General features: G+C 31.0%; 2 protein-coding genes across 2 annotated transcripts; both read right to left on the bottom strand.

The window, feature by feature from the left end:
• Positions 1–2,901: 2,901 nt before the first annotated feature.
• LOC106765853 (probable GABA transporter 2) lies at positions 2,902–7,889 on the bottom strand. Its single transcript, XM_014650616.2, has 7 exons — positions 7,738–7,889; positions 7,374–7,604; positions 5,855–5,952; positions 4,867–5,053; positions 4,262–4,392; positions 3,951–4,187; positions 2,902–3,532 (listed from the first exon to the last, which is right to left on the bottom strand). Exons 1-7 carry the CDS (start codon positions 7,820–7,822, stop codon positions 3,143–3,145), a joined length of 1,359 nt encoding a protein of 452 aa, XP_014506102.1. The 5' UTR covers positions 7,823–7,889; the 3' UTR covers positions 2,902–3,142.
• A 1,866-nt stretch (positions 7,890–9,755) lies between these two features.
• On the bottom strand, positions 9,756–12,319 carry LOC106767009 (high mobility group B protein 6). The gene is made up of 9 exons (XM_014651815.2): positions 11,891–12,319; positions 11,540–11,659; positions 11,162–11,433; positions 10,958–11,063; positions 10,797–10,862; positions 10,525–10,695; positions 10,316–10,416; positions 10,147–10,231; positions 9,756–10,057 (listed from the first exon to the last, which is right to left on the bottom strand). The coding sequence occupies exons 1-9, from the start codon at positions 12,260–12,262 to the stop codon at positions 9,944–9,946; spliced, it is 1,407 nt and encodes a 468-aa protein (XP_014507301.1). The 5' UTR covers positions 12,263–12,319; the 3' UTR covers positions 9,756–9,943.
• Positions 12,320–13,026: the final 707 nt, after the last annotated feature.

Here is a 13,026-nt window from a genome sequence, read left to right on the forward strand (position 1 = left end):
CATTATATATATATATATATATATATATATATATATATATATATATATATATATATATATATATATATATATATATATATATATATATATATATACCACTTTCACAAACCTACAACTTTTAAGAAATACTCTAAACACTTTAAATTTTAAAATTTTTGGATATTCGTTTTCTTCTAGCTTGTCTTTTCTTCAGTAAATAAAAATTGTACTCGTAAAAAACACTATGTTGCTCAAGCAGTTAATTGTATAACCATATGATAAATATATTAATTAATCAAACATAACTCGTTACCTAGTAAATTATACTATTTATACTAACATTTATGATTTTTTTATCTAAATGGATATGATTCATGTGGCTAATTACTTAGATTAATATTCAGTTAGTCAATTGTGCTAATAATGCTTTAATCTTTATATAATATGGTCAACGTAATCAATGTTTATCATGGAAGTTGTCTTATAATCAGTCATGTCGTCATGGATATAAGGGTATGGTAATTCTAAACAGGTGATCGAAATATATTCAGACATATGTAGTACAACAAACTTACAAATTTTATGCATGTGTAAATGAGTTTAACCATTTATTATAGGTTAATTAGTTTCGATTTCTTGATCATAATCATCATCAAGTTAATAGATTTAATCTTGATTAATATCTCAATGACTTTCTTAAGTTTTTCATACTACTAAGTTGAACACATGTAATTCCATTGATATGAGTTGAGATGTTCAGGCTCTGCCATAACTATACAGTTAGATTTCAAATCCTTTAAATAATTTTTACAATACACAAACAAATGAATCTTTTTAATGGAGGATGATGATTTATTGTTGAATACAATAGTTAACATTCTCAAAGACAGAGTAACATTAAAATAATTTGTATATTAAACTGAATTAAATGACATAAATAGTCATTGCTTATGTCAATCAATATTTAATTTGTAAGGAATTAAAAAAGTGTTACTAAAATTTATCTCAGGTTTAAATCATGATCTAATTAAATATATGAAATTTGTAGTTATTAATTAATATTATATATATATATATATATATATATATATATATATATATATATATATATATATATATGTGTGTGTTTTAAAAAGAAAACCTCAAACTCGACACTTAATAAATATTTAATATATATGAAAATTTATTATACTCAAATGACAAACTACTACATTCTCATAATATCATATAAGGCGCTCAAATAGGAATGTATCACTCATTGAATAATATATTTTTTCTCATATCTTAAAAAGATCTCAAAAAAGTTTCTCCTTAAATATCAAAAATTCTTTTGGAGGTGAATTTTTCTCTTATTAGACGACCTTCCTAGGAAGGACACTCTTACTATTCCTCCACCTGTCTCTTTAGACCCATAATCCAACCTTGTAAGAACATTTATCATCCATCATGAGGCATGGTAAAACTATCCCTGACCTCACTCATTTATTCCAAACCTGCCAACCTCACGCTTTTCAACCAAATGGGAGAAACAAATATAAATTCCATGAATACTATCCAAAACCAAATCCAACAATTGTTGGACCATAACGAACAACTCAAGAGGCAACACATCAAATAAACTTGAGGAACATGCAAGAACAAACAAAGGCATTGTTGAGAACTCAAACTGAGACCCTAACTCAACAACTGAAACTGCAACATGAGGCTATGCGAGCTTTGAAGGTCAGATTGGACGGTTTGGATGGAGAAATATTACCATGACTCTTCTACTCTTGAAAACTCTTTCATGTTGCTGAAACTTATCATTGCTCGGTCAATATGAGGCTAATCTACGAGCATAGGCCAGATTGGACGACTTGGATGAAGAAAGAACACCATCACTCTTGAAAATGCTCTCATGTTGTCGAAACTTATCATTGTTTAGTCAATGAGAGCACTTTGTCGAAATCACCTCGAGAGCGAAAACCAACCACAAGTAAGAGAAGTCAACCCATTAGACGATACAACGAGTGTTAGAGGGAGTCATGATGTCTTCCTAGAAACTCTAGTCCAATTCATCATTATTTAAAATGAAACGAATCTTAAAAATATTCTTAACATAAAAAAACATTTACTCGAAAACTTATGAATGAAAGAATTCACATCCATAAATGACATAAACTTTGTAAATGAATCTTCCTCTCTAAATCAACACATATGGAAAAGACAATCTCGAAATTTCGGTAAGTGTTTTGTGATATCATAATCCAAACGTGGTAAAAACAATAAAGATAATGTGTTTAAATATGTATATAATACATAGAGAATATACTCGAGAATTCAAGTTATTAAAATTCATTCTCTAACATACAAGTTGTTAAAGTACGCACATGTACACGAATTATTTATGGTATATTAATATTTATGCTTACACGTATACATTTTATTAAATAAAAAAATCATATAGCGTTTCACAAGTCAAATTAAGAATATAACTCAATCAATACTTTACTTACGCCTCAAATCTCAAATTAAGAATTTGAATGGAATCTTTTCTAATACCTGTTAGAATTAGATATTTTATCAAAAAATCAATTATTTATTTTTCATAAATCCCTCGGAAATTATAGATATAAATTATAGAAAACTAAGGTGAAACAAAAATGTAATGCAATAACTCTAAATATTATCAAAGTTTGAAATTAGATATAAATTCTTAAAGATTTATTAGAATAAATTAATTGACCGTGTAAAGGCTTTTTACTTAAAGATGATATCTAATTTGATAACAGAACAAAACATTAACTCATAATGTGTCAATATTAAGCACTTTGCATTGAAGTTTTAAACATCATTCTTTTCGATAACGGGTTAATATTTTACTTTTGATGTGATTTATGCACAAAATCAAACTCTAAACAATTTGTAACCAGTTCGCACCAATTAAACAGATTGTAAGGTGATTTCGGTTGATTGGATCTTGGAAAATGTACCCATATAAGAGCACTTGCAATTTTCATCTCGAACTCCGAATTTACTGGACATACTAGTGTGGGCTTTAGAACCCGGGAATGGATTCTCTACTATCTATTTTCTTAAATAGACTTTTGTTTGTTATTTTGAGATTTACAAGCTCTCATGAGATTAGTGTATGTTACATGTTTCACAACTTGAAATAACTTTGTCAATCCACAACATCACTGCTGAATAGCTTAAACTGGTTGGCATCAAGAACCAATTTCCTTATGGAAGAGAATGCACCCATGATTCCAGCACCCGTGAAAACCACTATAATTGAGAGGTTGATCCAGTAAGTTAAGGATGATTTTGGAGGCTTGTATGTCATGTTGTACATAAGCATAGGCAGAATGAAATCCAAAGGGATAAAACCAACAGCACCAACCACACCGTTGATGTCTCCAAAAAATGGCAACATGGCTGCCAAAAACCCACAGCATATCATGTAAATTGTTCTGAGAATAATGCGAGGAATGAGATTTCTTTTGGAAAACATCCCCTGCCTCACATCAGCTGATTTCTTCTCCATTATCTCATAAGCAACTTGAGAATAAACCTGTCATAATAATATTGGGACAGACATTATTAAACCTTTGCTCATGACAGTTTTGTTCATGCTATCTCATTAAAACACACTACAAGGATCAGTTTACTGATTTTTGTAATAACTACTTCAAATGTTTAACATGTTTACATCACATAGTCAATCTCCACATGACACGGCCAGCTTTTTTAGCATACAAAGGCTGATAAAGATTGACCATGATATCAGTGATTTGAAACTATGTAATAATTCCTCTGTATATAAAGTGATTTTTAATTAGTTGACAGTGGATAATATAACAAAATTAAAGTCTTTGTTGCCCCTAAAATAATCCCTCAAGAGAAGGAACAAAATCAAATAGAATTTTCGGTGATTGCTCAATCCTATCCAATTGCCCTTTCCATTTACAGAGAAGTGTGGGGGAGCTTACCAGGCCAATGGCAAAGAGCTGAAGAAGAACAAAGGTGATTGCAAGTGCAAGAACCCATGTTGGGGCCAAAGAAGGTCCACTATCTGGTAGCAGACTCTTTAAAATGTTTGAGTTGGATTTGTTTCCAAACACCCAATATCCAGAAACTGCTGCAGAGTAGAAAGTAAAAAAAATTGCTGTATAACACATAATAAGGCCTTTTACCATCTTCCCAGTGGCAGGGGGAGCCAGAGTTGCCTGTATTTGCAATGACAAGGTCAATGAAACATCCAAACAAATTATTTAAACTTAGAAAGAGCAACATTAGGTACTTGTATCTCGGGTAATATGCCATTTCCAAATATTGCTGCAAGTATGGAGAGAGACGTGAAGGCACTGAAAGCCCTTGCAGACTTCTTAGGTTCTAAAGAATAGTCCCTTGGAGGGGCATTTTCTGACGTACCTGCAACATTAGGTTGGAGTTTTCTGACTTCATTACCTTTGTGAGAACTTAAACATTCAGCAATGTTTTAGTTAAAAATCTATTATTGTCTAGTTAGCATTTGACAACAAATTCTAAATTGTTTCAAAGTAACAGCAATGCACAGGGTCTGCACAGTTACATTTAGTGCATACCAGAAAGACAGTTGGTTCATTTGTTGTGTAAACAACATAATTACACACAGACCGGATAAGAATTTATAATATGCTTGACTGAAATGTTTACTGGAAAAACTAAAAGAGCTTGTAAAACTCAAGTTCAATAAAGTTGTTCAAAACACTCCTTAGGTTGGTCATTTAGTTAAAAGAAGAAGGGTCCAAGTGAATTTGAGTGAGAAGTATTTAGCACTAGTATTATGCAATCCGATTGCAGAATTATGATTTCAAATGTTTGCACTTGTAGTAAAAGTGTAACCAAGGGAAGAAAAAAAAATACCTGCATGAATACAGGCAACAACCACGAGTAGGGTATAGCCAAGGGCGAAAAGTAGTGAGCACAAGTTGATGTGTCGCAGGGAATGGAAAGAAGGAAGCTGAGATAAAACTATCATTACCACTGTCACCATTGCTATAAAGTGGTACAATTTAAGGGATCCGTGAACTGAAATATTGGAGTACATGATCTTCCATGACAAAAAAAGAAAAAAAAAAAAAGCAGTCAATAAATTTTTCAAGTTAAAAATTAGAAAAATGGTTAACACGGATATTTAATACTCCAAATAATCATATTCTCTTAAAGCAAAATACGCAGCAAAGATAATGCAGTAAAGGATTATTATTCTTGAATTATCGTTGCAGGCCAAATTACATATCATTATGACGTGTGAACAAAATTGCCTTCATGAACCAAAATTTCAATGTTTGGATGAGCAGAAAGCGTGACTCAACAAATCACGATAGTCTTCCTGTTGCGTTTGCACCGCACTTAACTCCTAGTGAAAAAAGCAGTTCAATAATTTGCTATCATTGAATTTGTATATTTTAATTTTTCTCTCTCTTCCTTCAATGAAACTTTGATATTTTCTCATCGACTACTCTATTGGCCATTTTCAGTTTGTCACTACTCACTCTAACTCAACACTTCGGTTAGACCCAACCATGGTTACGTTATGTTAGGTTGAGTTTAAGTTCCGAGTGGAAATTTCCATGAGTACTCGTCCTCTTAACACTTTAGATGGTACATTGTTTTATATTGGAAGTTGGGATCAGTTCAATGACTTACGTATGAGTTAAGTGCAATATCTAATCAATCAGTGAAAACTTGGTGAAATGTTAGGCTAGAAAGAAAAAGGAATAAAAGAGCAATCAGATGGGACTAAACGAAACTCATTAATACTCTATAATAACACAAGTATACATAATTACAAGCAGTTGCTTTCATTGGTGTAGTCTTTATAGTTTCTTTATATAATAATAAATATAACCTCAAGGCATTCACCCGCAAGCAAGATTGCTCCAACGCCAACGCCAGTGTTGATTGCCGTTTGAATGAATATTACAAAATAAAACATCCATCCTGACCCTGTTACAAATTAATACATCTTTTATAATCTTACCAAAATTAATAACAGCAATCATAAAATATAAACTTACATACACCTATGATGATGTAACCTCAGAAAATCTTGTAGTCTCACTTTTTATTTAAAGATCCAAAAAGATAGAAAAAAAAATCAGTCATATATTAATTTCTGAGATATAACATTTATTGTTTTATTTTGAAAAAAATGAAAGGAATTCAGTTGAGTAATAAAAAATGAGTGTGAAATGACTCTGGAAAGTCTTCACAGTTTAAAAAAAATAATAGTGAAATAGAATCACAGTAAAATTTCATTTAAAAATTGTAGACCCTATATTATCTTAAATTTTCTCATTTAATTTTATAAAGAAATTTCAATTTGATCCAAAGATAGAATCTCACCAAACTGGGATGGGTGTACAAATTCGGGCCACAAGTATTTTGTGAGCACAAATTATTTGTACAAATTTATGTAATTTAAGCAAATATAGCCCGAAATTTCGCAGCCGAATAAAAGAAACAAAAAAAAAGGCGTTTAAATACTAAATAAAAAGAAAAAGTGATCAAATGTAAGAAAAAATGTTGACTGAAAATGTTTCAAACTAAACTTATTTAATCATAAATGTTTCAACCCCTGCATCACAAATGTCAAATGACGTATAAAACTCATAATTATCTATATATATCATACCGTTAAATATATATTAATTTTTTCATAAAACTGAATTAATTCGTTTAAAAAATATTAAATATGATCTAATAATGTAATAATGGTCAACATAAAGAATTAAAATCAATGATAATTCTATAAAGAATAAAACTGACAAAATATAAGATTTAAAACTCCTATATCAGTTCACCATTAAGATCATTTTAAATTTGTCACAAACCTCTCTTTGTTTAAATTAAAAATGTGTGGTTTGTACATAAACAAACATTTTAACAAGAAACTCACACTTCAAGCAAAGATTATTCGTGAAAATTAATAGATTGTACAACATATAAAAAGAACGTTATTCTGCTGATAAAAAAATTTAAAAAAAAATTCAAAATTTGTGTTTTATAATTTTAAATAAAAAACTGTACCATAATCTTTTTATATGTGATTAGCTCAAATCAGTTAGTGTTTAACCTCCATTCTATCTAGAAGTTTCAGTTAAGTATTAAAAAATTTGAGATATAATACATGTGGAGTGGAGGTTTATAACATCTCAACGGAAAAGTAATTTAAAAGGAATTGATTTTAGTATTGAAAAAGTCAACAAGAGAATTACTGAGAAAGGAAAAAGATCTCCACAATCAAGGAAAATGAGGGACAAACAATAAAGACTTGCCGATAACAAGATTAATTCAAACGAAGTAGACATAAGAAAAAACAAAAAATGTAGATAAATTGCAGAAAGAAATTCTTATAAATTAATCACCTAAAACATCAGCGGCTAGTTCTCGGAAACGGATGTGTCGGCGACCAGATTTTTCACAGTAATCAAGAACTTTGGACATGAGGAAGTAGGAGTAGAAGGTAACAACGCCCATCATAGTTAGGCACAAGAATCCAAGTCCCCACCCTAATCCTCGGAACGCGTAAGGCAAAGTCAGAATCGTTGGCCCGACGATCGCCGTGGTTAGATGGAACCCCGCGTGCCACCACTGACCTGTCAATTGTTGAGTTATCGGAGACTTTATAAGCCATGCATGGATGCGGTGGCTACTTTCGTTTAACAGAAACCAAAGTTACTTAAATTCATGAGTTCCGATGTCAATGGTTTTTGAATCGGAGTTATTTACCTTTGGATTGGAGAACGAAAGCAGCTCCGGCATCTGCATCCTCGTCGTGGTGGTTATGGATATCGGCTTTTGGTGGTTCCGTCATGGATGAACTGGCCTTGAGTTATTAACTAAGGAAGAAGGAGAATGAAAGCTATACGTGGGTGGGTGTTTGTATATATATTAGGTCATTTGCTACCCTATTATTTTAAATTAATTGTTTCTGTAATTTTTTTAGATAAACATTATTTAAGATGAAAAAACTATTATTATTTAAAATAGGATAAATAATTAATGAAGTAGAATATATTTTGTTTTTATTACAATAAAAAATTCAAGTAATATTAATTGAATTTTGAGTTAAAATAATCCGATATGTAATGTTTATTAATTGCTATATGTATTTATTAAAATAAAAATTAATATTATGTTTAACTAATTTAGAAGAAATTATTTTCTGTTAACATCACGTACCTGAAAACTTTGTAAGATTGGACGTAAATTATGATTAAAACCTAAAACATGTTAACCTAACATTAAGCAGATTAATAAGTTAATTATTTACATAAATTAGATCAAATAAATAAAAATTTATAAATAACACAGTTCACAAAATAAGTTAATTATTTTTATTATTATAACATTTATTACTCGTTCAATTATATTTTTATTCAATTTCAAAATGGTTTTTTTCTAAATATCCTCTGGAAATCACATTTGGATCTAGAAACATTTAAATTTAAATGTTAAAAAATGTTGTGAAGAGTTATTCAACAGCCTTTGTATAGTATTTTCAATCCTGTACTAAAAATATTTCTATCTTAAAATTAATTTACTTTTTTGAGAATCTAAAAGTAACTTTGTTATGATTAAGATATTTGAAAGAAATTATACTTTGAAATATATTAATTAGATTCACTTTCCAATGTATTTATGTATTTTAGTAACGCTACAGTTAATAATTAAGATATTTAGTGCTTAATTAATTAGTATTACGACAACAAAGGAAAAATTTTGCCTTCTATAAATGTGGGTAAAAAGAAGAGTTTATAATAAATAAATATATTGTTAGACTTATAAATCTTTTTTGAAAATATTTATTACAAACCTTGTCCTATTATAGTTAATGTTAAAAATGATGTAAAGGTGTTAAAAATAAAGTTGTAACTCAAACTCAATTTTATAAAATAAACTTACAAGTGTCATTTACATTTTAATCATTAATAATTTTTCTAATTCATAGTTCTGCCGTAAAGTTTTCTATATTTCAATGATTGAGGCGTATGAAAACTAGGTTGCACGTCATTGCTTCTCATAAAGTATTATTTGGACAGTAACGAGTCCTCCTTGTTTGTTGTTGTGTACACACTTTCCAAATGTGTCGTCATTCAGATTAAAAAATTAAAAAACATTATTTTTATTTTCACTCTAAATATATTAAGTGTTAATATATTTTTTATACCATTGAAATATTTTTTAAATTAAATAGTTCCGGAATACGTGCATCAAGCCACCCATATCGGTCTATCCAAATTTGAAAACTTTTTCTTATTTTCCTCATTTCAACTTCTATAAAACCACATCAAAACAAGTTGTCGTCTGAATGTAGATGTTTGACGAAAAGATGGGTCTCTTTGAAAACCTAGAAAACAATATTATAAAAAATGAAAAAAAAAAGTTATTTGTTTGTGATTAGGCGCACCTCAGATACATCATCTTACAGAGGATACTCAGAGGTGACCATAAAAGGCAATGAATTGCATTGAAGAGAGGCACTGTACAACAACACTCATAGAAAAGTCAAAGGTTTATTATTAGCATTTATGGCTCATGTTTGTTGAAAGGATTCCTTGCTCAGATACTAACTCTCCCAATCTATTCAATGTCAATAGATAATCTTTAAATAAATGAGTTGCTTTGGAAAGAGATATTCCACATGGCAAATAACTGTTAATTGCATTTTGTTTATGCTAATAATGCAAACATTTAAATTTTGTTCACAAATGAAAAACCAACATCAATTGCTAAGAGATCAACTGTTTCGTGATGAAGTTAAGAAATATTGCCAGTAGTACTTTAATGTCTTAAAATGAACCAGACATGATTGTTCGATTTTCTTTACAACTCGTGTAAAGAAAATTACAGTTGAAAACGGACAACTAAACTTTAAAGATAAGCATATTCAATACAAGTTGAACATGCACAGGGAGATTTTTTTGTACATTCATTATTCATTTTTTGCAGAAAGAGATTTGTTGTATTCCTCCATCTCCTTCTTGTACGCCTCCATTGCATCAGACGCTTGGCTATTCCAGAATTGTCTATCTTCCTCACTCAGTTCCTAATCAATGATAACAAAATCAAAATTGAACTAGTGTTCTAAGCAAAACCAAAATTAATTGTGGAACAAAGCTATGTTGCAACACGTACCTTCCACTTCAATGAGACGAGTGCATTAAGGGTTGATGTGTTGATTCCTGATCTTTCATCTTGTAAAGTTTTCCTTGCTTCTTTGCTGGGCACAGAATAAAATTTCAGCTTTCTACAATACCATAAATAATGTTTTCTCAATTTAGTTTAACTTGCAAGTTGAAGATACCTGAATAGGATGAACGATGATGGAGGCCTCTTAGGCCTGTTTGGATCAGAATTCTTGTCTTCCTTGTTTTGTTTCTTCTTCTGACGATTCTGTTTGGTTTTCTGCATCAGGATAGGGTGGATTATCAGTAAAGATACAATGTGTAATAAAAAAAATGAAGGAACAACAAGGGTTTAAACTGAAAGAGAACAGAAGAAAAATAATAATACCTTGATTATATTATCAGTTTTCTCCTTCTTCTTCAGCAGTTGTAAGGCTTCTTGTTTCTGAAGTTTCATATGCTCCTCCTCCTCCTTCATGAGGTGGGCAGCTTCCTCATCTTTCTTCTGCTTATAAGCCTCCATTTCTAAAGCATATTTCTCCTTGTTCTTCTTTGCCATCTGAGGGTTACAAGACAAATTGTAATAAATAATTAATCATTTAGAGTTTAGAGACCAAATGAACAAAACCTCTCTAGAGTTGAGAGACCAAATGAACAAACCTCTTCATAAGGCCTCCTCTGTTCCTCTGTCATGTTTTTCCACTCTTCGGCTGTGATCTTTGGAACCTGAATAAAAGAAGTATCAATTTATGTTTTTTTTTTCTTTCGAAAAAAGAGTCATGGTTAATAAACAAGAGATGGGAAAAAGCACACGCAATTACCTCCAAGAAATTCTTGTTTTCGGCAAGAAGAGCTGCTCGCCTATCGTTGGTGAACAAGAAATAAGCAGACATGGGATGCTTTGGTTTCAATGGATCCTTTTCTTTCCTGGGAAGATCCAATACGAACATCACTAACCAGAACAAGAGAAGTAATATGCACAAACAGCACTGTAAATGGTTCAAGAGAGAGTATTTAAAATTTACTTGTTCTTCTTGGTTTCTTTTTCTGCCTCTAGTTTGAATTGCATGTACTGTTCAAGCAATTCCATTGCAGTCCTCTGTTTCTGTTCCTCTTCAAACAACCTCATTGCCTCACTCTCACGCTTTTCCTTTGCAATCACTTGCAAATAAGCTTCTTTCTCAGCATGATATTTCTCCTCATAAGGCTTCTTCTCCTCTGCACTCACAGTCTTCCATTTAGCCCCCAACATGTTAGAAGTTTCCTTAAATTCTGCCTCTGGGTTAGTTTTTTTTATCTGCACCAAACACCAAAGACAACAATACATTAAAACCATCGAATTCAGGCTAAACAAACAAAAGAAAAAGAAAATAGAATTATTTCAAACAATAACTTGGTTTTACCTCATTCCATTGGTCTTTCATCCACAAAATATAAGGTGGAGAAGGTCTTTTCTTCTCAGAGCCGCCTACTTTCTTCTTCTTGTCCTTCTTTGTTTCATTATCTTTCATCACAGGCAAATTCTACACATGTAGGAAGAGAAACACCCACATAAATAAATAAAAAGAAAATCACAGGAAGATAATGAAAATTAAACCTTTAAAAAAGATATTCAATCACAAAAAAATAATACAACGGACCCCAATTGCCCACAATTTTCTCCAACCAACATCAGCTGTCCGGATGAAACTCTCAACATATTTGAAGACCGTGATAAAATTAAGACACCCGTATGAAAGATGAACTGAACTCACCATAGTTGGTTTAAACTCCTTCAATTTCTGCAGTTTTTTCAGCTCAACTTGAAGCTTCTCTTGTTCACGGCCACGGCTTTCGAGCTCTTCGTCCTTCTGCTTCAGAGCCTCGTCTTTGGCCTTCAAAAGCTCTTCAGTCTTCTCCTTATCGAGGCGCATCTGCTGCAACATTTCCTGCATCTGGAGCAATTCTTTCTCGAAAGATTGCTGCTTCTTGGAATCTTGTTTCGACGAGGGTGAAATTGGAGTCGCTGAGGACTCGGAAACCTTCCCCGCGTTGATGTTGGCCTCATTTTTTGATGGGGTTTTATCCTTCAGGGCCTTTCTGCCCCTCCCCCTCTTCGTGGCTACCGGAGCAACTGTGTCACCCATCGATGAAACAAAAGAACAGCGTGAAAGAGTTGTTTCTGAAAAATTGTTCTAAACAGTGAGTTTGTTTGGGGCAGAGGACGAGGTCTTATGTAGGATAATTGGAGCAACGGTCGGAATATTCAAATTTGAAAGAGGGGGTGTGTCTCCTGGTTTCTCTTTAATTATTTGACCGTTTTTACCATGTTTGGGGATATTTTGAATTTTTGAAAATCCACATAATTAATAACTATTAATTGGTAATTTTAAACCAGTAAGGTAACTATTTATTATTAAAAACATAAAACTTATAAATGGAAATTGCATTTGAACGTTTGAAATGAATGACTGTTAATGAAAAAAACAACAAATGGTACTTTTAAAAAAAATTGTTAAAATGAGTTTATTTTTTAAAAATGAAGATTATTTCAAATGGGTTAGTCTTATATATAATTTTTTTATATTCGGAAAACATTATTGTTTATTTTTATTTTCATTTATAATGATAAGCTTTCGTATTTCATTAATTACCATAAGGTTTCTATTCTTAAAATTGTTTCTGTTTAACTATGATCGTAAAAGGTTTTAAATNATTAACAAAATAACTTCAATGCATGTGACAATAAAATAAATATAAATAAAAAATGTTTGAAAACTAACTTTTGAAATATTTGTCAATAAAATATACATGAATAGAGCAAAATAAATATAAACAAAAAATAAATAAAAAATATCAATGACTTAAAAGCTAACTTTTTAATAAAATAATTTTTTTAGTATCTTCTTTT

The sequence above is a fragment of the Vigna radiata genome, chromosome 7 (genome assembly GCF_000741045.1).
Source record: "Vigna radiata var. radiata cultivar VC1973A chromosome 7, Vradiata_ver6, whole genome shotgun sequence".
NCBI lineage: Eukaryota > Viridiplantae > Streptophyta > Magnoliopsida > Fabales > Fabaceae > Vigna > Vigna radiata.